This window comes from Pithys albifrons, chromosome 4 (assembly GCF_047495875.1).
Source record: "Pithys albifrons albifrons isolate INPA30051 chromosome 4, PitAlb_v1, whole genome shotgun sequence".
In the NCBI taxonomy this organism is placed as follows: domain Eukaryota; kingdom Metazoa; phylum Chordata; class Aves; order Passeriformes; family Thamnophilidae; genus Pithys; species Pithys albifrons.
Window position 1 is genome coordinate 9,424,609 of NC_092461.1, and position 22,658 is coordinate 9,447,266.

Below are 22,658 nucleotides of genomic sequence, written 5' to 3' on the forward strand. Positions count from 1 at the left end.
CTTCACTTATGTGCTTTTCCACACCTAAACAACAAACTTCTCAGTAAAGCTGAGTCAATACCACAGCACTGGGCTACACCAGGGTAGGTCCTGGGTGACAGACAGATGAACCCTCAGCTGAGGGTTGCAGGCAAGGCAGGGCACTGATTTCAGAAGCAACACTTTGTATAGGGAAGAAGATGCAGGTACACTTTGTTGGGTGGAGATGTAGTTCCACATAGAGTACGTTTCAGGGAGGTGGAGTGAGTTGTAATTATAGGCGGAATTTTGCTGAAAGTAAGTGCTTTTACAGTACCTCCCTCCTGCATTCAAACCCTGTTATTTTAGATAATGTTCTCTGACATGTAATCAGAGTACCACAATGGCTATTAAATAAAATAAATATGATAAAATAAATAAAATTTTATGCTATTCCTTATGGTCACAGGATAGCACAACTGCTGTCCTCCCAAGCCAAGGGAGGGAACTGATGCTGTCAAAGCAGCAGAGCTTGTTCACTGTTCTACATGGACAAAAAGGACTTGTGTAAGGTGTTAACTTTTTTCACATTTCTTCTTTGCTATTGAACATGGGCAAAAGGACTGTCTGGAAGGTGCTCTTCTGGGCCATAACCTTTAATCAGACTTCTTAGTTTTAGTGTGTTGTGACAGGTATGTTTAATAAATGCCTAGGATAACATGTGAAATAACAGTGTTTTGGGGCCTCTTTGAATCCCAGTGAAAGTAAGGCACCAGTGTTTTAAAGTTTTTTGGCTTTGTTAATTGGGATGGTGTGGTGACTGATTTGGAATGGCAAGAGTGGAAACATGCTCCAGCTGTGCACATTACAGGGTGTTCTAAGAGGAGCAAGTAACTCATTGTCTTGAATAACAACAACACAACTCCAAATCAGTTTGTTTTATTTATTGCAGGTCATGGTAAAATTATGAAATAAAGCATCAATCAAAATTTCACTGGTGAAAGATATCCATGAAACCCACTTATAAGGTACAAATCAAACACTGGGCAGTAATACAGGCAGCAAGGAATCTGTGCAGATATTAGCCAGGAAACGTGTATAATTAGGTAAAATTAAAAAGAGAAAGCAGATTTAAATTCTAAAGGATTTAGCTTATGTATCAATAAAAGGAAGCAAGAAGGCATGTTGCTCATAATTTTCCTAGCATTTTTGCTGGTTGGAACTCTCAGCAACCATAACTATGAAGTCTAGAAAAATGAGAAAAAAATGCAAGCTTATTAGAAGTCAGCAATTAAATGTTAAGGGCTAGAAAATTTTCCCTCAAAGCCTAATTTTTCAGGAAGCTGAAAGACCAGGAGGGAAGGAATGTAATATGTCTATACACATGTGGTGAGACAGGGGAAGGTAAGGGGCATTTTAAGATTAGTCTGGATTTGTATTAAATTTTGTTAATTCCCCACAGTCCTAAGTTGGAAATCAACATATGGAAATGGCACTGTAATGCAAATACAGACTTCCCAGTGAGGAAAAGAAAGCATACAGATTTCTACAAGTTCCCTTTTTTTTTCCCTTTTCATTTTTTTTCTCTGTGTGAGAGTCAAAAGAATGAACTCTATTTCCCTCGAAGTCAGCATTTGACAAAGGGCTGGATGATGCACAGTGTGCAGAGAGCTTTTATGACTCCACCTTACCCTCAAACAACAGAGCCAGAAGAGCAGGTTTGATGTGAGGGAGCAAAATTCCACACTCTGTTTTCTGTGGGGGTTGTCTCATTAGGACAATAGAAAGCAGCAGTAGAGGGGTGTTATTTGATGATACAGGATGGTTTCTGGGTGCTGCCTTCTTTGGAGGGGATTGTGAGGAAAAGAAAATACACTTTCAGTACATGTGGCTATATGGCTTAAGGTTGAGATTTTAGCAGTGCAGTTCACATTTTACCATGGAATAGTGAACCTTGGTTGCTGACTGAGAGCAAGTAATGATTCATTCTAGGGGAGAGCAGAATCTACCAAAAAAGAGGATGCTTTTGGATTTGTTGTGTCTGATGAAGAACAAGAAAGGGTGGTCAACCTTAAAGTTCAGAACATGGCCTGCACTTGCACTTAGCTCTATAATGACAGCAGTAGCAGCAGCTGCCTCAGTGCCCTTCTCATCGACTGCAACAAAAGACTTGTGAAAAACTTTGGAGATCTGCAGATCGCTCTTCTCAGTCATTCCACTGAAATCAGCACTGGGGCTGAAGGCACTTCGCATCCCCATCCTGATCAGATTTTCACTGATGTCATATCTCTCTTCCATTTTGAACTTAGGTAGGTACAGATCCACAAGAGTTGTGGTCTTCTTCTTGGAATCAGTCCATTCGGACAACTTCTCATAGGTCAGTTGTCTTTCCAGCTGTCATTTAAAAGAAAGAGAAGCAATTTGATATTTGCAAGGGAAAAACAATTAATTAACTATGAATTTCTCAACTTTATGACAATGTAATGAAGTAAACATTTTTAATAGCAAATTTAACATTTAGCTGAAAGCATGAAATAGAAATTTGTTTTACTGATTATCAGAGACAAGGTATGCAACAAATATTTGAGTCTTAATGCCACAAAGTTTTGAGCACCACCACTGCCAAATTCATTGTAAAGGGAAGACAAAGAGGGAACTCAACACCTGCCACCCCCTTTCCTCTCTTTTAATTCAGTCTTGATGTGAAGAAAATTGCAGTGAGATTGACAGCTGTGTGGCACATGGCTTTGTCCATTTCTATAAAAACAGATGTTAATATTATTGCACATATTTCCAGGACAGCTTTGAAACAAAATGCTTCCAGCAAGGTCTTTCACTGCCACTCTGTGTCCTGGGCACTACACCAAAAGGGCTCAGCTCAGATCAAATGGAGGAAAGGAATGAGTATTATAGACTTCAGAAATTTAACAGTCTTGGAATTGTAGTAAATACGGTGGCAGATCTCATTATTTTAGCAAATGCAGTCTCACCAAAATCTTAGTTTTTCAGAGAGCAAACAAATGGTGAGGGCAGAGAGGCAAACAGAGAACAAGATGGTAAATAAACTTCCAGGCCATGGAGAAGAGGTGTCTGTTATTTCAAGAAGAAGCTGTTACTACTTGTGCCTCCTGAATGTGCAGTGAAGGGAGATTTAACCCTTACAGGTCACGTAAGTTTGTATGTCAGTCTTGGGGTTGTTGAAGAGCTAAGCATCTGACTATACATGGTGTTTACTCTCTCCAGTTCTTACCAAACTAAGGGTGCTCAGTGTGGAGGAACTTTGTTGGGATAAGTATCAAAGCAAATTAACTCAGCTAGTAGAGAAGATCAAACAACATGACAGCATGTCCTCAAAAGGGGAGATTTGGTTACCAGCCTGCCCTTTTTTTTTAATTACTCTGGGCTAATACAAAATATATGTATCATGCCTTTTTTTACCTGTTCGAGACCCGTAGTGTTGTCTTTGATATCATCAGGAAGGAGGATGAACATACTGAGTTCACGTTTCACATATGGCAGCTCAATCATTTTGAAATTCATTGTTTCCATGATGAGAACTGGAAATGTATTTCTCATGTACATCATCTTTACAGGCTTGGTCTTGTTCTGTAAAGTATTTATTTATAAGTAAGAAATAATTCCTTGAATGGAAGGATAATGATGTCTCAGTACAGGGCAGGCAGAGGAAACTTTTATAAACAGCTTTTAAACCTGCTATTTATCATTCATTTTCCAAAGCTTTTCTTGACTGGACAATATTGCTTATCTTGGTGTTTTTCCCAAAGCTTTTGTTGGGAGCTGAACTGACAAATTTTTCTCTTCTCCCCAAAACATGCACAGCAGCCCACAGAGGATTAGGGGAATGGGACAGGCATGGGGTATGCCCTTGCAACACTATGGCAGAGAAACACATATGGTTTAAGGGGATGAGTTCTGCGCAGTTTTTCAGCATGCTTCGCTCTCTGGCAATAAAAATTGGCCAGCTGATTGCTCCTTGTGTCACAACCCTTAACAGAAGATGACCAGTGTCAGAGCAAAAGGGTTCATGTTGAGGGGAGTTCCTGGCAAGCAGGCATCTTATCAACCTCCCTTAACATCTATGTCCCTTCAATCAGGGAAGCAGACAATGTATAGAGGCACAAATCAGAAGGCGGGAGGTACAGTTTGTGGAAGTTGCACAGAGTTCTTGTCTTTTAATGTGAATGCATTAACATCTCTTTGAGATACATGCCATTAACAATTCTTCTAGTCTCTCCCAACTATGCAATAGTCCAGCTGTTGCAGCTGTATTTGAGCAGGTATGTTTGTGCCTTGCCAAGTGGTACAGATCAGAGGCCTGGGTACCATACTCACCTGTGGCATACTTTGTGGTTCCTGTCCATGAAGCCTGGACTCTCTAAACAAAGTTTTTACAATCTAGTCATTTTTAGCACTGTTTTACAAAAATATATTAAGTGACTGTAGTGCTTTTGGAAACAGTAATTGTTATCTGGGCTTGTTAGCATTTACCTGAGCATCTTAATATTTCAGTCTAGTTACCACAGGGATATGTAAAAGACTTATGACATTAAGAGATTTCAGCAGTAGCTGTTGTCACCAGGTTGTTTACAGTAAGAAGGATACAGGAGGAGCTTACCTTGCTCAGTCGGAAGGGTTGCAGATCTGTATGTCCTCCCTGAAATTTCACTTCCCATTCTGCTTTGAAGTAAATGGCATTTACCAGAATCAGCCTGGTGAGGCTTGTCACATCTTGTGGTCTCAACAAATTCTTGATTTTACCTTTTGAAATCATAAGAGTCAGGTTTCATTCCAGCAGTGTGAACATGTTGCCCATTTTTTCCCTCAGTTCAAATTCTTAGTAAAAAGTCCATTCCTCAGTGACCTGCTCCCTAAAATGCTCCCTGGACATAAATCGTTTGTTTCGTTATAGTTTTCAAAGCTGTTTGCTGTCCTGGCCTCCTGACTGACTGACAGGGATATACTCCTTCCTCCAAGAATGTTACAGCTTCATGACAAGCAGCTAGAAGCAGAAAGTCATATGTTGCCCCACCAACTGGTTACACAGGGTAGAAGGAGGCCAGCACCTGTGGCCAGTGCAGGATGGTACAGCCAGGTAGGCATCCCCACCCACCCTGGAGCACACTGATAGGCAGAGCTGTCTCTCCCTTCTGTCTGCTCTGACAGTGGTGCATGGACTGTGCTGGAGGACCAGGCAATGCAAAGCACAGCAGAGTCAGTGGGAGTCTCCCCAAGGAGCTCACTGAGGCCCCAGTCAGGTGTTTGAAGCTGCTCAAGTGTGCTGCTCTTCCTCCATCCTCCCACCACACCTCTGCTCCCTGTTCACATCCACACTGGAAGGCATGACCTGGCTGCTGTAGCAGCACCTGTGGGAGGAAATGGCAGGCTGACTTAATGGGAGAGCAAAGATTTTGGGGTTAAGCTCAGCTTACCCTCAGTTTGTTTTTCAACCCAAGCATTGATTTCCTTTCCAGACTGTTCCGGTGCTGTCTTAAAGTTAACCTTCTGTGGTTCTGCTTTGTAGTAGTTCTTACTGAGCTGTATGTATGTCTGAAAAATAACAAAAAACAACCAAAAAGGTTCTGTGCTAGAGAACTACACTGTTTTTCAGTCCCAAAGGGAAGTTGTTAGCTCTTGTACTTGATAGATTCTTGGGCATAGAAGACTGCAGGATCTTGCTTGTTGGACTCTCTTGGACTGTGGATTAACACTTAAGAAATAAGTGAAGAACAGAAATTTCTCATCTATAGTTCCAAGTTTTATCTGGAGAAGTGAGGAAGGATACATCCCAGGGATGTGCTTATTTTATTGTCTCATTTACAAATTTATATAATGAGGGTTCCAATACTAAAGGCACATTGCATGAAAAGGAATCCCTACAGTAACGGCAAAGGGCAATGCATCCTTAAATTCTCTGAGCAAACAGATTGGTATTTTCCAGTTAACTTTATCACTGGAGTCCAGAGCTCTCACTTACAGCATTCAGGGTCAGCTTCAAACCTTTTCTATTAATAGCAAGTAATTAAAATCAGGAATATTTTTTGCATGGTTTATTACTCCTCTGAGATTTAACTTACAGGCAATAACAGGAAGGTTTTTTCCACATAAATGCGGTTGGCACTTTTCAGTGAGTAGGTGCTTCTGGGTTTGTTGATGGCAGCCAGGAGCTTCTGGAAGCCAGAATGGATATCTGCATCTTGCTTGCTCTCAGGGTCCTTGGAAAAAGAAAACAAACATTCTGCAATTGTGTTTTGCATGAAGCTTTCAAAACATGCTAAGTGATGTATGTGGGAGAGGGATGTGGGTTCCTCTTTCTCACTTTTAGTTTTCCAAATTTACCATCACTGTAATTTTCAGGGCTCTGCTTATGACGGGATTAACTGATTTGCCACACATCAGACCTTCCAGACTTCTCGGTGGCTTGTCCTCTCATGTTTCTCAAAGTCTGAGTGAGTGAAAGGAACTGAACTTCAACCTGTTGTGTTAAGTATGGTGGGCATTTGTAATTTAAAGAGGGGTGCAGACAATAAATACTGGACTCCTAAAGCTGTATTTGAATATTTTGATCCGGAGGTTCTTTATCTTGGAGTTTCAGTTTTAATAGATACCATTTTTCTTCTCTTTGGTCTCCCCCGAGAAGTCCTGTTCACAGAAGAAGAGGCTTCAGCTCCTGCTGCTTGAGCGAAATGAAGAACCTGCAAGCAGAGGTAAGAAATAGGCATGAGGGAAATGGTGTGACTTAAAGACAAACGGGGATCAAATGGTTGTCTCGTTTCACTCCTAGTGATAACTCACTGTGCTATCTGCTGTTTAGGTGGCTAATCAAAGGGACACTGAAGCTGTAGTGTACATAAATCCCAAAGAATACTATGATTAGCTCTGCCCCTCTCCCAGAGCATCAGCACAGTGCCTCCCCCTGCATGCCGCGAGGCAGAACTCCCTTTCACAGCTGTTGCTCCCATCAAGAGGAATGTGTTTGTGCAAATCCAAGTGGTTCTCCCCATGGTAATGGCACAAAGGCCTCTGAAGAGGAGTGCAGTGATGCATAGGAGAGTGTTGGACAGTGCTGAGCACTACAGCTCCTTCCACCAATGTGCCCATGTGGCATTAGGTAGGATTGGGTTAGGGGATGTAGATATACCAAAACCCTTCCTGTTTTCCTGCTGAATTGTCAGGCAGTTGTTCAGGAAAGCATGCATCAAGATAGAAAGATCCATCCTGGACAGAATTGAGAGGGAGAGTGCTGGGATCTGCAAGCCTTCTACTAATTATTTAGGAGCTATTGGCATCAGATTTTTGCTTCTCAAAGGTAATATCTGTGACACAATCACGGAATCACAGGATAAATTAGAAGGTGTGGAATAGTTTAGAAGTCAGGGTCAGAGAACCTCTGTGCTCAGCATGTGATACTAGCAAGACACTTTATTGTAGTGGAGAAGAAAGGGACCTGCTATGCCATTCACTTGTTATCTGTTGTGGTCTGTCTTGCTTCCTTGTCATTATGGTGGCAAGTTTTACCTGTCTAAAACTACATTTTCTTGCTGGTATAGGGGAGAGGTATATATGTTTTATAGAGCAGCCTACCTCTGCCATCTCAGTTGCTGTATTCCCTTTTGCACCCAGGTATGTCAGAGCCAGAGCAGCTGATATGCTCCAAGGGGAAAAGAAAACATTTTTTCCCTTGTTGGTCTCATTCAGCTTGTTGAAAAGATCAACTGTAAACTTGCCAACTGATGTTGAGGCCACTTCCATTGCTACAACCTGGAAAGAAACAACTGACAGAATTGTACTATTGGAATGTTTAAAATTTTGTACACAGTATGTATTAGTGAGAAATGTTACCTGTGCAGCACAATGCACTGACGCCTACTAAAACTAATAGCATAGTTGTATGTTTATCTTCCACACAAATACTATTTGCCACCTGCTAGGAGCAGCAACTTCTTCAATTTATTTTGTTAGCCAGATAATATTTTCCTACAACAATATATATATATATGTCCTCTTTTACTGAGCTGCAGTTTTCTCTGTGTTTCCTTCTGCCTTTGATTTTCAAAAATGTGCAGATTTGTAAGTTGTGTATTCTCCTTTTTGTCCTTAACTAATGATTTATCCAAGTGTTGTTCACAGAGGAATGTAATGCATTTTTGGTACATTGGTTCGCAACATGTCTAAGTTTCCCACTACTTCATTTTGGATGTCTATAGAATTGAGAGCTGATACTGTGAAAGAATTTAGACATAATTCTTAGCCACCTATCCTGAATAGTATCCTGAATAACAAAGCTTTTATTTCTGTTCAGATTGATGAAGTTTTATTCTTTAGATGTACCTACCACCCCTTCTGTATATTCCCAGTTATATTTTCCTCAGAAAATGGCAGATGCCTGGGGGTTATGCACACTCCAGACTTTAAGATATCTGCCCAGTAGTACCTGCCTTGCATCATTTTCCACTCAAGAGACCAGAAATGTGGATATTGCTGTTGTTTTTATTAATATTTATATCTATGGAATTTAACATCAGAAATTGTGGGGCAATCTCTGAAGTCTACAGATATTTATCAAGTTTTTGATTGCCAAAGCACTACAGTTCCTCTGGAAGTCAGTGTGCTATCAGTACCACTTCTGTACCACACAACCAAGAGAGCATGGGATGGAAAAATCTCTGTTTTCTGCTAATGATTACTATTCTGAGTCGCTGGACTGATAATGTGCCTTTACCTGAAATATGAAACCCCTTCATCAAACCGAAGATTTTATTTGTAAGGCAGTCACTGTCCTGAGAAGACTATTCTTCTTGTAATCAATTCTACCCCAGATGAGCAGTTTTCCTTAGGCTCAAGATTTATTCTAAGTTGACATTTAGAAAAGTGTGAGATAAGAATAATGCACTATAACACTGGTATATTATAATTTACCTATACAGTCATGCATAGGACAGATTACTTTTTGAAAGCATTGTAAAAGTTACTAATTTGTTTAAATATTTTAATTTAAATACTTACCTCTGATCCCGTGAGAGAGAAGACTTAGGTCTTGTCCTCAGTCAGGTTCTGCTTTTGTGTGTTAAGCAATTTTTAAATTAGGAATCATAGTACTGTTTGCACCTCCCTTTCCTTTTCCCTTACATCCTGGTTGTTTCCACATACCCAAAACTCCTTTCTATCACATCCCCAAAAGATCATATGTAATTTTGTTTTCTTTGTTGACCTTGTCACTTTTCAGTTTTAGGCATTTCAAAAGGACAAAGGAATTGAAATCTCAGCTCTGTTGTTACCCCACAATAGTTTACTGACAAGATAGCAGAGCAAGTCACCTATTCCAAAGGTTTTCTGGTGTTGTGGAGATAACCAGTCAGTTGTTTCAAATAAGTGACTAGTCAAAAGACTACACAATACTTGGGGTTTTTTTTGGATTTAAGCAGATATTGAAGGACTGAGTCTCCTCTCTGGCTTTGTGCAGCTGTGACTCCTGGGTTTCAAATGCAGGACATCAACACGAAACACCAAGCTTAGTGATTGATGATGGTTGGTAGCATAGAGAAGCAAAGCCATGAAGGACCATGCAGGGTAAGGGATGGACACTTGGATACTGGTTGTGTTGGTGAGGAAATCTCGTTGTAGACCTGGCGGGGAATCATTTGAGAGAAACTCTGCAAAACACTGAGTTACTGCTCAGTATTCACATGTAGTAAAGGAGGGCAAGGACTGAAACAACCCCACTGGGAGGGCTCGAGCAAGGACAGAACAAAAAATACAACAGAGGCAAACATGGCACAGTAGTTGTCATAAGACACACAGTGGTAGAAGAAGATGGTGGCAACAACTGGAGGACAGGGGAGGGTGGAGGAAGGGAAGGAAACTGTACTACTGTGTGCTAAGCATTTTGCTGCAAGCCTGATTACAGGAACAGAGCAGGTCACAAATTCTAAAAAATGGCAGAAATCAATGTTGTGCAAGGCAGTGAAGAAATGCCAGAAATTAAACAAATGTTGGGTTTAGTATGATGAGTACATCCTAAAGAAATCTGTATAGCAGAAAGGTCAGCTCAAGGGTAATGTGGTGGGAGAGCCCAAGCCCCAAAGAACTATGCTGTCTGTGTATGAAGTATGAGTGAACGAGCCAGCTGCCTGTGCTAGTCAAGATACAAGGATGCCAGGCGGGATGGGACAGGAAGATGGCAAGGCAGAGTGTCTTTTGGCAAGAGAGAAAAAAACCCACACATATTAATTGAAAGAGGCATCCAGAGGTCAATGGTAACAGGGCCACCAGTAGATGAGGTTAACCATAGCCTTTCCAAGGATGAAGATTACGTAATGTTTCTGGGCAACCTTCTTCAGTGCACTGCTGTTCATCCTGGGAAAAGGTTGTTTCCTAATGTACTACTCACCCTTCAAGTGTTGTGGCCATTGCCACTCAGTAATGATCTGGCACTGTCAAGAGTACAATAACTCTGTCATCTTTGCAGTCATGCTTAAAATAGTTGAAGGAGAGAGAAAAGGTGACTCACAATTTCATTGACTTAAAGGCTGTGAGTGAGTTTGTGTGCATGTTGTCATGGTTTTGTTCTTCCTTGGCCTCCCAGGTGTGGCTTTCCTGTCTTTATTCCCAAGACACATCAGAAAGTACTCAAGATACTTGTCCATGGGGACATGAAGCTCTTGTATCAGAGGAAGGAGAACATAGCAGAATTGGAACTGAATGTGTGGGGATCCTGTGTCATGTTTCACAACTGAGACAGGCAGGAGGCAGTGCTGTTGGGGTGGTATAGGAATAATATAAAGGACTTGCTTCATAACACTTTTCCTATGCTCCTTCCCATTTGGGAAGCAGAGCCAGAAGGGCCTCTGGAAGCAGCTGAGCACTTGAAAGGAAAGGATTCATTGACAGTCAGCAGTCAGTCTCTTTGCCAGAAAAAGGGAGTCCTGCTGTTCCAAGAAGATGTGTTTCTAGTAAGATGCTGTTGGTATGTGCAAGCCCATTAAGAAAACAGTCCTTTATTCTCTGCTGTGAATTCAGAGGGTCAGGAGCTTGACTGATTAGGACAGTCTCTCAGGAGAAAGAGCTGTGTCAGGAGTAAATATGACCTGGGAAATTTGCATGTCATCTTCCAGAAAGCACTTAGGGAGTTAGTATTTCTTGTATTAGTGTTAGACTTGATTTTCCCATTTGAACTTGCCTCAAACCAGTGAAATGAGTGGCAAAGAAAAGTGAGAGCAAAGCAGTTCAGTGTTAGGCTGGCAACAGTGTTGTATGGATAAAAGGTTACAAAGGAGAAGGTTTCAAGGCACATGTGTTTTATTTTCCTCCAGTTCTATAGTGTTTTTCAATATTTTCCAATTGCTGTGGGACAGAGATTAGAAAGTACATGTTAGCCTCTTTTTATGAAAAAAAAAAAAAGAAAAAAAAAAAAAGACACCAGTACCAGGAACACAGAGGATTTTGCAGGTTTATTTCTTTACAGGCTCTGCCAGGTTGCAAACTTGGTAAAAAAACTGACAGGAGTGTGGGTGAGGTAGCCCTCCTGAGGGGATCAGCATAGTGAGCTGAAACCAATGGAGATGCAGCAGCATTCTGCAGGAAGGAGATTTTCCTGTTTCTTTTCTTCTTAAGTACCAAAACAAGTATAGTGAAAATTACTTGTTTGGATCAACTCAGCCTGTTCTGAATTGTGGCAGTACTGTTTTAGGAAGTGCTAAAAAAGGCACAGCAATGATGTTCCATGCACAGTTTGGTACTTATGGGGTAGCACTTTTGGGTTCTTTGGCCAGCAAACTGAGCCAGAGACCTGAATTCCAAGTTATTTTTGATGTGTGCTCATTTCTTACATTGAGAGATTTGTCAACAGTACAGGAAAATTAAGAAGTGCACAGACTGTTGAGGTGCTCTTTGTGGTGTGTATTTTTTTCATTATTGTTGTTGCAATAACCTGTTTAGTAATTGTTGAGTTTCTAAGGGGAAGAGAACCTTCCCAAGAAGAGGATAGTCTTGGTCTTGTTGTGCCTGATAAAGAAGAGGAAAGGGTGATCTGCCACAAAAATAACAGTGGCACCAAGACTTCGTGATGCCAGTGATGCTGAACTGGCAGCTGCTGCCTCTGTGCCTTCTTCATTGACTTCCAGGTAACATTTGTGAAAAACCTGTGACAAAAACAGATCACCATTCTTCGACATTCCTGTGAAATCTGCTTGACCTTCTGTGAAGGCATCTTGTATCCCCATCCTGCTCAAAGTAGATTTGAGGTCGTATTTCTCTTCTAATGTGAACCTTGGCAGATAAACTTCCATTTTTGTTTCCTCCATTAGTTCTGGGTTGGTCCATGAAGACAAGTTTTCAAAAGTCAATTCTCTTTCTAGCTGCAGTTAGTAAAAAAAGAATTAGAAAATTAGAATGTTCAAAAACCTGTCCCCTAAGGACTATTTCTTCTCTTTTCTTAAATGGAGAATTTTTCAATCTGTTGTAAGAAAAACAGTAGTGAAACCCCAGTTTGGAGATCTTTTTGACTAAAGGACAATGTTGCTCTGTGGTAAATCAATGCAGTGTTTGAACTGTTCTAAATGTCAGGGTTGATTTTCTGTTCCCAGTTCTGTCTTCCCTGCATTTTAGAATTTATTGAAACCAGCTTTCCCCCCAGCCCCGAACACCCTATAAATGGGAACTTAAGGGATCGTTATCCAAAGGCAGAATCAGTCTTTTTACAAAATGTGGCAGTGTCCATATATATTAGCTCTGGACATCCTGAAAAGTAACAGAGATTGCCCAAGTTTTTGTGGTTTTTATTTTTTAATGAAATCATATCTGTCTGAATCAGTACAGACAGTGGATCTCAGCAGGGCTGGTTGTCTGTCCTCCTTTTTGTTTGACTGGAAGAGGAGCACTCTTAGGAGTTTGGGTTATTTGTTTCCAGGACTGACCAACACTGGAAACCACAGATGTGCTACCTTCCAATGCTAAGAAATCCAGTCTGAGCTCCAAGAGGTTCAAGTTCACAGCACTAGACCAAATTTGGACTTTGCTTTACCTTGAGTCTTATCATTACCCTCCTTCCTAGAAACATGACTGCAGCCTGGTCTTTTACCTCACACATAAAATAAGTAAATGAATGACACTCTTGTTTTCTCAGATGATTTATGTTCTCAGTTGTTTTACCTTTTGTAAGCCATTGATGTCACTTGGTAGCAGGATAAACATGCTGAGGTCATTATTGTCATATGGAAGCTCAAGAACATCAGTCTGGACGGATTCTACGTAGCTTAAGTTGAATTTATCGCTCAGGTACATCATGGGCACAGGTTTAGTTGTATGCTGCAACAAATCAAATTAAACATTTTCCATTTGTACTCTGAACAGTAAAGGACAGAGTTAAAATAGCACAGGGGGTGTTTATCATATTTACTCTACAAGCTGCCCAATGTGCCTGAGATATCCTTATGGACACAGGATCTTGAGAGGACCCCTGGTCTTCTGGAAAGGCACCTGAAGGCACAGCAGGCTATCAGCTGTCAGGTGACTCCCACTATAGGAAGCTGTATTCCACTCTGATTTGTTTTATGATTAAAAATGAAAATGTAAAGAACTAACCCATACAGTTTTGTTGCCCTCTTTTTTTTTTCTGCCCTCAGGAAATGGAAGTGTGTTCCAAGTCAGCTTCTGACAATTTTACTTGTGGCTCAGGGCTCAGTATGTGGATGCAATCTTAACACTGAAGGTGTGGCAAAGAAAATATACTATATGCTTTAAACAAAATAAATCTCATGCCACATGGATTTAAAAAATGACAGGAATTTCTCTCCCCCATCTTTTTACTTTTTACCACCTGCATTGTAGGATGTAGAGCAGTATATTTCCATACCGTGTTTATTCTGAAAGGCCTTTGCCTGGTAGCTGCAGCTTCAAATTTTGTTGCCCAGTTTCCTTTGAAGTAGAGGGCATTTATCAGGACTAGCCTGGTGAGTGAATCTACGGATCCAGGAGGCAGAAGATTTTGGATTTTACCTGGAGAAAATAGAAAGGCATTCACACATCTATGCAGTTTTACTGTGTCAATACAAGTATTGGCACAGCTTCTGGTGCTGCCATAGCACCCATCCATCCTGAGATTATTCCCAAATATACTGGGCTCATCTTGATTTACAAAGAAGAACAAGCCATGTTCCACCCACATTCAAGTGAAGGACACTAATTTTAGTAAGGGCTTGTAGCTAGATACAAGAAAAGTACTTCAAGAAAACTGATCTGATTTACCTTTCTGGGGTGAATTTTTTACCTGCCATGGGCTGCTTGGGTACAAAGAAGCCAAAATGGCTTCATTTAAATTTGGAGAGGAGAGGCTGGAACTTACCTTCAGTCTGCTGTTCAACACTGGAATTGATCTCTCTTCTGACTTCATCTGCTGCTCCCACAAAATCAACCGATTGTGGCTCTGCATTGTAATATTTCTTGGATGACTGTAAGTATTCCTGCAGTGCAAGAGAGACACCTGTATTAGGCTTGTTCTCTGCCAATATGAGCGCTGCTACAGCCAGAGATAAAAGTTACAGGGACTCAAGCACAGTGTTTTGTCAAAGGAACAAATTATTTATTTAGTGGAAATGCTCAGTTTAAATGTTCTTGTCTAACTGCATCTGCAAATCACTCTGAAATTAGATACACATTCCATAGAACTAAAATTTTAGTGTCCAATGTCTCATAGAAAACATTTATGTTAAGGATACTAACATGATTTGCAAACATAGCGAAAATATTGAAAAGTATATGATCTATTTTGTCATAGACAGATCATGACGGTTAATTGGCACTGTATAAACTGAATAAAAGGCTTACCTTGCTGAAAGGAAGTGATTTTTCTCCATATAACTGGTTGACACTTTTAAGCAGGTAATTTTTCGTGGGTTGGTTTATTTCAAAATAGAGTTCTTTAAATCCAGTGTGGACGTTATCCAGCTTGCCCGTTTCTTTCTTTAAAAAAAAAAAGTTAGTCATCTGGTGTGTGAAATAGTTAAACATTTCCAATTTTTTTTCCTTCACACACTTCCAAGTAAAGTATTTCTCTTCAGGTGATCTGTTACCTATATTACAACAGGAGAGGTGCTCTAAACTTGTCAGCTATGAAAAGATTCATTTTAGAGTATTAAAAGTTGCAGAGACAGTATACACAATATAAGTTTTTAGAGCCTGAACTATGTAAAATATTTAAGAGTTTCTAAGTGGAGGTTTTGAAACAGGATATTTAGAGAAGGAGAGACAGAGTAATTATTAAACAATGCATAAAGATTTGGCTCCATCAGTTTCATTTACGAAACTCAAGAGTGTTACATGGAAGGTTTGCCCTTAATTTCTTAATCTCCCTCTTAAAATTTTGTGATTGATTTGGGTTTTTTTGTCTTGGTTTTTGTTTTTTTTATGTTTCAGTAACTGCAGTAAGTTATTTATATTGAAGTACTAACTGGATTAAATGAATGTTGGCTCAGACTGTCACATGAGTTCAAGGAAGATAAACTATGAATTAGTAAAGTAAAAGTCTGCAGCTGTGCTGTATTCATCTTGTCGTATATCAGAATCAGAGGCATGAACAGACACTTAAATCTCTAAACTATTCAAACCCACAGCACTCTGCAATTCTTACAATTAAAACAAGCATTACTCGTGAGGAACGATCCCTCCGCTGTTCATGCAGTGCAAATGAAATGTTGACATAACCCCTAAAATAAATCTTCTCACCAAGGATTTGGCTCTGGGATGAAGATCCAGGTGGCCATTCACCAAAACTTGCAGGAGTTGGTGGTTTGTGGACAGACTTCAGGGAAATGGCTCACTCCCACAACAAATGAGGATGACGGGAAAGAGCAGGGAGAAGAGCTTGACACCCTCATGGTTCAGTTGTCAGTGAGGAAAAAGAGCTTTTACTTACTCAGAGGGATTACATTTGCCCTTCTATATTTTTCTGCTATGTTCAGTTGCATGTACTTTGGGACAAGGTGCTTGCCACTATGACAAAGAAATATCTCAGGAATATAATTTTTCCCATTTCTCTAAGATTTATTTCAGGCAACTGGTCTGCTTTGGGAAATTCCAACATGTAAATGAATTTTGTTAACTGCTCATTTGAAATGGAGACTCATTTCTGAAACATATCAAGCATAGGTAGCCTGGAAAAGTTAATGTCCTGGTTTTGTTGTCTTGATGATGCAATCAAATGTGTGGAAGGGCAGCTCTGTCCCTGAGATTAGCTCTCTGAGGTAGGAAGTGCACTAACTTTTGAGCAGTAATAATTTGGGAAAGAAATCTGCCCTCAAAGCTAAAGGAAAAAGAGCAAGAGATCTATTGATAGAGAGTGGTAACGTCAAATGTTAATTTTGCAAATTTGAGGTTAGTTTTTGCAATTCTTCCTAGAAAGGGGAAGCATGTAATAAGTATTGCATTGAGTGAAGGTATCAGAGGATGCTGTACCAATTAATTGTGTATGCTAAATCTGAGGAAGGCAAACCCAAGCAAATACAAAAAAAAAAAAAAACGTGACCATGTCCACAGCTTATCACTAGCTGGGGTGAGATACCTTCTGGAAACATGCCCATCGATTTGATAGACTGTCTTCTGTTCTGGAATAGACTTGCATTCTTATGGTTGTGGTGACGTTTTTGGCTCCTTCCACTTTGTTAAAGTGAAGCACCTGTAGTGGAAGAAGTAATCATAAATGGATCAATAGAAAATTTGCTGTTTCTCTTAAAATTTTCAGTGATGTCATGGGAACTAGTGATGGAGAGAGTCAAGCTCAGAGTTTATTCTTGTGCCCAGGCCTTTCTGATTATGAAATCTTTGGTTAGGTCTTGAGGCTATTATGTACAAAATGGCTTGTGTACACTAAGATGAGGGCTGCAGGGCAAAGCTCTTATGTGCCTGGTCTTTATAGAGCAACCTGCTTGCTTGGAATTATGCCTTAGGAAGAGCCAAGTATCTCCAGGTGGAGTCTATCCAAGCAGAAGTTTAAATGGAGCATGCATATGTGCCAGAAAGCCAGAAAATTGTGCAAGCAGTTTCATGTCTTAAATCCCTTTCCCTGGTCTTGATCACCTTACTCAGGCTACAAAGGAGTATGACCAACCTTGGAACATTTTTCAGAAGAGCTGTGCCTTTTTTTTTTGTTTTGCCTTCACTCTAACAGATCACTAATTTCTTTTTAACCCTACTGGCTCTCTTTTGTCCTGTAAATCAGGAGTTAGATCACTGCCTTAGCAGATTGGTCAACTTCTGCCTTAGCAGATGCAAATCCACAAGTCTCATCTCCTAGGATATGAGGCAGGTAACTGCATTAGGTGTTAGGTAACTCTGCACTGGGGCTGTTCCCACTGTCTTCTGCCAAAACCATGAGCTTTGATCAGGTGCAACTTAGCGATTTCAGTCAGTGATTTTGCCTGTAAAATATACATCCCAGAGAAAGGGTTGTGGTCTCAACATGTTTCTTCTCTAATCTGGTAGATGTGGATTTATGCTTAGCAAAGTGCAGAACTTATAATAACTATAGAGAAGACTCTTTTTCTGTGGGTCATTTCCAAAGACATGAGATATGAGATGGGAATTTTCTGTGGCAGAGTATAAGAATTCAGGTCTCCTACTCCTTGGTGAATGCTCAAGTTACTGAGCTTTGGGATAAAGATTCTTTGTTTCTGCTGGTGAAATTTAAAAGGTGACAATGTCATCAGTAACACTTGTCATTTCTTAGGGTTCTGTTTGCAGAGACTCAAGTAGAATTGACCTACATAAACAGAGAACTGGTTTATTCATTGCAGTGCACATCAGGGTGAAATGGGAGCTGGCACAAGCACAAAAATCACTCTAATCAAAACTCTACACATATATGGCTTTCTTCTCTTCCATCATAGTCAAATTCTGGCATGGAGGACATTATTCCAAGAGATAACCCATTCAGGCATCTATTTTTTGAAACCCAGACTCACCTTTGCCATCTGATCTGCAGTGTTACCTTTGGCTCCCAAATAAACAGTAGCCAGGGCAGATGAAATACTCAAAGGGGAGAACAAAATATTCTTGTCACCATCTTCCTGACACTGCTGTTTGAAAAAGTCAAGAGCAAAGCTTGTGTTTGCTTTATGCAAAGCATCCATTGTTCTGAAGCTGCACAGAAAGGGAGAAAAAATGCTGTTAACAAAAGACTAATTATGACTGCTGTGTCTGCAAGCTTCTCTTAACTTTTTGAACTTTCTTTTGTGATTTAAAGGCTATCTAAAGTTATCTATATGAAAAATATGGAGGAATAACTTATAAAGTCACACAAATTTTATCATGTCCTGTTTTACTAATAGCACTAGGTGTCATTTTTAGGAATAAACCATTCTCCAACCTTGTTTCATATTTGTTCACCATGACATTTATTGCCCTGTCCTTTACAACATCTTGGAGTCACAGTTGATAATGTTACTCAGCAGTGCCAGGGCTAGAGAATACTGAGAAACTATTTCTTATGGCAAATTTTATGCTTCAATTTGTGCAAGAACCTTTTGATGCTCATTGCTGTAGTGAACAAATACTTTGGTAACAATAGCAGCCAAATTATTCCTTTAGGTCAGGCCAAAACACTCCTTCCTATGCTTGAGCAAGCAGCACCCCAACTATTGCAGGCTAAGCATCCTGAACTACCTATTTGACTTTCAGAAATGTCCTACAACTCTGTCTTCCAGCACTAGCCCAGATCCTGGCTTCCCAGATCTTTTGCAGGACAAGCTTTCTGCATTCACTAAACCACAAATGCTTCTGTTTGTCATTTGCCTTGCAGTTCTAGCTGAGTGCTCTAAGCAGGGACTAGGAACTATTCTGGTTGGTAAAGGATGGCCTTAGAATAAAGACAGTTTTTGTCCTGAGTAACTTGCAAACCAGGGGCTAACCTGATGATTGTACAAACTAAGGTATAAGAACATAAGAACAAATTAGCTGACTTAAGCAAACACTGTGGTTCTTACTCTTCTATAATACATATGCTAGTCAGTGAGTTCTAGAAATTATAGAACTCTGAACAATAAATTGCTCTTCCTGGGTATTTTTAAGACTGCCACCTTCTAGATTATGCCTGTGCAATCTTAGTTAATTATTTTCCCAAGCATTAGATGTTTTCCAGTTCAGATCCCTGCTTCCTTTTTTTCCAATGCATCTGTCAACAAAGCAACATCATCCAAGAATATGTGAAATAAATAGTATCTAGAAATCATTACAGTACCTTGTTTTGGGTAGGAAGAAACGCTGCTGCTCCAGGTGTCTCCAAGGTTTCTGCAGTTCACATGAAGGGTAGGGTGAATTTATAGTGTGCCTGGCCGGTTCTGCAGAGGTTCTTATGACTCATGACTGTGAAATGCATTCTGCCCTGCAACCCACATCCCTGTGGAAGGGCTGAATCACCTCAGAGTAGGATGTTAAGTGATGGTAAGAATGATACTATACAAGAACTTTACAAAACTGACTGCATAAGTATTTCTATAAACACTTTTGCGGCAACAGGATAGTAACACTACTTTGAAGAACCTTTCATTTGTGGTTTGGAGAGTTTAAAAAAATGCAGTTACTGACCTACTTTTTTTTTTCATGATTCCTGGAACAGAATTTATCTCTGAGAAACAGACAGACAAAAAAAAGAGAGTGACTTCTTACGTGTGAGTTTTTCTATTGTCCATTTCCTTTTCAGAAAGAATTGGTCATTCCTGGTGGGTTTTTCTTTTGGAAAAATAGGTTTTGTTAATCTTGAAGGATTTTAAGACTGTACAACCAGGGAAATGCTGCAACTGTGAGATAGGAAAGGTTAAGACACAGACACCAAACCCTTGCTTGTACTGTCAGTGGCAACATCACTAGGATCTAATGTGGGTCTTAAATTAGACTTCACTTCTATTTCCCAGCCCAGTCTGAAAGCTGTTTGACCAATGTAGCACATCAGAGATCTGTTCTTTATTTCCCATTCCAGAACTAATGTTCTGTCAAATCCTTGTTTGCTTCTTTCCATGGCTACAAAAATACCTCCTTCCCTGACTTTCCTTGCAATCCTCCTGTCCCTTCCTCTGTCATCCTTCCTGGAGCTGTCCTTCCCCACGCTGACCCCAAAGTGAAACATCCTGTGTAATCCTACCCTTGTCATTTATTTAATTTTTTACCTCTGCACTGTTGATAACTTCACCTTGAAGCCTGGACTGGAGTTGGTCTCCTGGGTTGCCTCCTCAGCACTGAGCAGGACTCACTCACAAAGTCTCTCTGGCATGAACTGCCCTCAGAGATCTTTCTTCTGATCTGCTGACTAGGAGCATACATTCAACATGGACTTATATTGTAGGCCAGCAGCTGGCATGGAGGATCCTGTAATGAGGAATGACACCTGCAAAATTTGGTGTAGGACATCTGGGTGTGCAGCTGCAAAGGATCCCTTGCCAATGGTGAACCTTCTGCATCAACATAATTGAGAAAGGGAAGCTTTGTTAAAGTTGCTTGACTACCTGTGAGGCACCACATCACTTTAATTGGATTCCTTTAATTAGGTTTTCCTGCCCCTCAGGTCTTTTAAAATTGTAGCTATGCAAAAGGAGAATGTTTCAGTGTGAGTTGTAATTAGATGGATCTGTTATGTTTCTACAGACCAACACAGTGTAGGAAAGTTATTCACTGCAGAATTAATTGTTTGCATAACACCAGGGAAAGTTGTAATCTGTTTACGTTGGCCATAAGTGATTTCCAAGGATTAAATGATTAGAGCAAGCTTTGTAAATTTAGCCATGTTGTTGAATGAGTGACAGATACCTTGAAAAGATTTCATCCCTTAGAGCAGTTACTGTGGATTTTCTGGTTTTGAAGCAGGGGAAACCTAATTTGCTAACTTGTGATACTGCTTGCTGCCTTACAAGAAGCGGCTGAGGTGTTCTGTTTATGCAGAAATGCTGGGTTAGGCTGAATGAGAGGCTTGTGCCTTTGCACGGGGTTTTAAAGCTACCTTCTTAGAACACTTCTTGTGTTGGGAGTTAGGAAATAAAAATAAATATAGCATACTGAGTAACTAAAATTTTACTCATCTCAAAGGATAAAATATGCTAAATCCATGTGATGGGTTGATAATGTTTTCTAGTATCATTTAAAGTTAGTATCACCAGAGGACATGACTCTGAATGGTGCTACTGCTGACTCAGTAGCACAGTACTCTCACTCCCACTGTTCACTAAGTCAACACAGCACCACACTAGAAGACTTATATTTGTGTTATTAGCGTCCTTCCTGTGGGAAGTGAACATGTGGGCCCTTTCACTGCAGTCATTCATGTTTCCATTTGGTTAGAATAAACATTGGCAGGGTATCAGTGTGCTGGCCAGATCTCAGCTGTATAAAGGCGTTTTGCTTTCCTCCAGTTTCAGTGTAACTTTGCCCACGTCATTTTGACTTTCCTACACAGTGTGTTGCTCTGTTCATTCCCACCTGACTTCAGGAGTAAGTGATATGTTTGATGGTTGAATAGACACTATTCTGTGATTCTGTGAAGGCTTTTGAGGGTCTTGAGAGAAAGACTTGCTGTTGCAGAAAAATGGTGGTTTCTGCTCTCACAGAGTATTTTTAGGATACAGCTTTCCATGGCTGGTTTTCATGCTTATTTTAGCTATCAGGTCTGTACAGCTCTTGGAAATCTTTCTTAATTCAAAACTAACATGTTCTAAGTTTCAGGGAACATCAAAATAAAAAGTGATGTTTGAAGGAAAGCTGTTCAGTTTCCCTGGAATTCTCATGTATTTTTTACCAATATATTACTGTTTATTTACTTGGGAGGGAATAATTTCTAATTCAGCCAGCAGAGCACTCTGTTCAAGTTTTTAGCTCAGCCAGTAGATTTGAAACATTAAGTGATTTTAAATGTCCCCAGACCTTTAAAAATACTTTAGGAGATATAAGAAGCATGAGGAGGAAAAGGATTTTGAAATCTGAGAATATTTTAATCTCTTTGGAAGTCTGATGTAATTAAAAAAATCTCTGTGTAATTTAAAGTTAAAAACTGTAAGGAAGACAGGGGTACAGAAAATGAGAAAATAGGAAGAGTGCTAAGCACTCCTCTGTACTGGTGCAGCCTTACCTTGGGTACTGTGAGCAGTTTTGGGCACCACAGTGTAAAAAAGACATGAAGCTATTGGAGAGCATCCAAAGGAGGGCCACGAAGATGGGGAAGGGCCTTGAGGGAAGCCTTATGAGGAGCAGCTGAGAGCACTTAGTCTGTTCAGCTGGATAAGAGACTGAGGGGAGACCTCATTGCAGTTACTACTTCCTTGTGAGGGGAAGAAAAGGGGCAGGCACTGATCTCTTGGTCTGATTTGATGATTCTATGATTGGTACCTGTCTCTCTGCTTCCCCTTAGACACTCTCTAGTAGCTTAATATCTTTCCTATGTTGCGGCACCCAAAACTGCACACAGTTTTCAAGGTGAGGCTGCTCCAGTGCAGAGCAGATTGGGACAATCCCCTCCCTCAACTGGCTGGTGATGCCCTCCAGGACATGGTTGGCTCTCTTTACTCTCATGACCAGTGACAGGACTCGAAGGAACCACATGAAGCTGAGTCAGGGAAGGTTTAGGTTGGATATCAGGAAAAGGGTTTTCACACAGAAGGTGGTTAGGCACTGGAACAGGGTCACCAGAGAAGTGCTCACAGCACCAAGGC

At 40.4% G+C, this 22,658-nt stretch overlaps 2 protein-coding genes across 3 annotated transcripts; both read right to left on the reverse strand.

Moving 5' to 3' along the window:
* Positions 1–881: 881 nt before the first annotated feature.
* Positions 882–9,028, reverse strand: LOC139671103 (heterochromatin-associated protein MENT-like). Of its 2 annotated transcripts, none has more exons than XM_071553383.1 (8): positions 8,983–9,028; positions 7,561–7,737; positions 6,585–6,671; positions 6,054–6,191; positions 5,409–5,526; positions 4,595–4,737; positions 3,397–3,564; positions 882–2,352 (listed from the first exon to the last, which is right to left on the reverse strand). In XM_071553383.1, the coding sequence occupies exons 2-8, from the start codon at positions 7,726–7,728 to the stop codon at positions 1,942–1,944; spliced, it is 1,233 nt and encodes a 410-aa protein (XP_071409484.1). In that variant the 5' UTR covers positions 7,729–7,737; positions 8,983–9,028; the 3' UTR covers positions 882–1,941. The 2 variants fall into 2 exon arrangements, with proteins under 2 accessions (XP_071409484.1, XP_071409485.1); XM_071553384.1 differs by having other exon boundaries at positions 7,561–7,751; positions 8,983–9,013.
* A 2,379-nt stretch (positions 9,029–11,407) lies between these two features.
* LOC139671102 (serpin B10-like) lies at positions 11,408–19,469 on the reverse strand. Its single transcript, XM_071553382.1, has 8 exons — positions 19,205–19,469; positions 17,931–18,108; positions 16,532–16,645; positions 14,800–14,934; positions 14,318–14,435; positions 13,829–13,971; positions 13,126–13,281; positions 11,408–12,332 (listed from the first exon to the last, which is right to left on the reverse strand). Exons 2-8 carry the CDS (start codon positions 18,096–18,098, stop codon positions 11,928–11,930), a joined length of 1,239 nt encoding a protein of 412 aa, XP_071409483.1. The 5' UTR covers positions 18,099–18,108; positions 19,205–19,469; the 3' UTR covers positions 11,408–11,927.
* Positions 19,470–22,658: the final 3,189 nt, after the last annotated feature.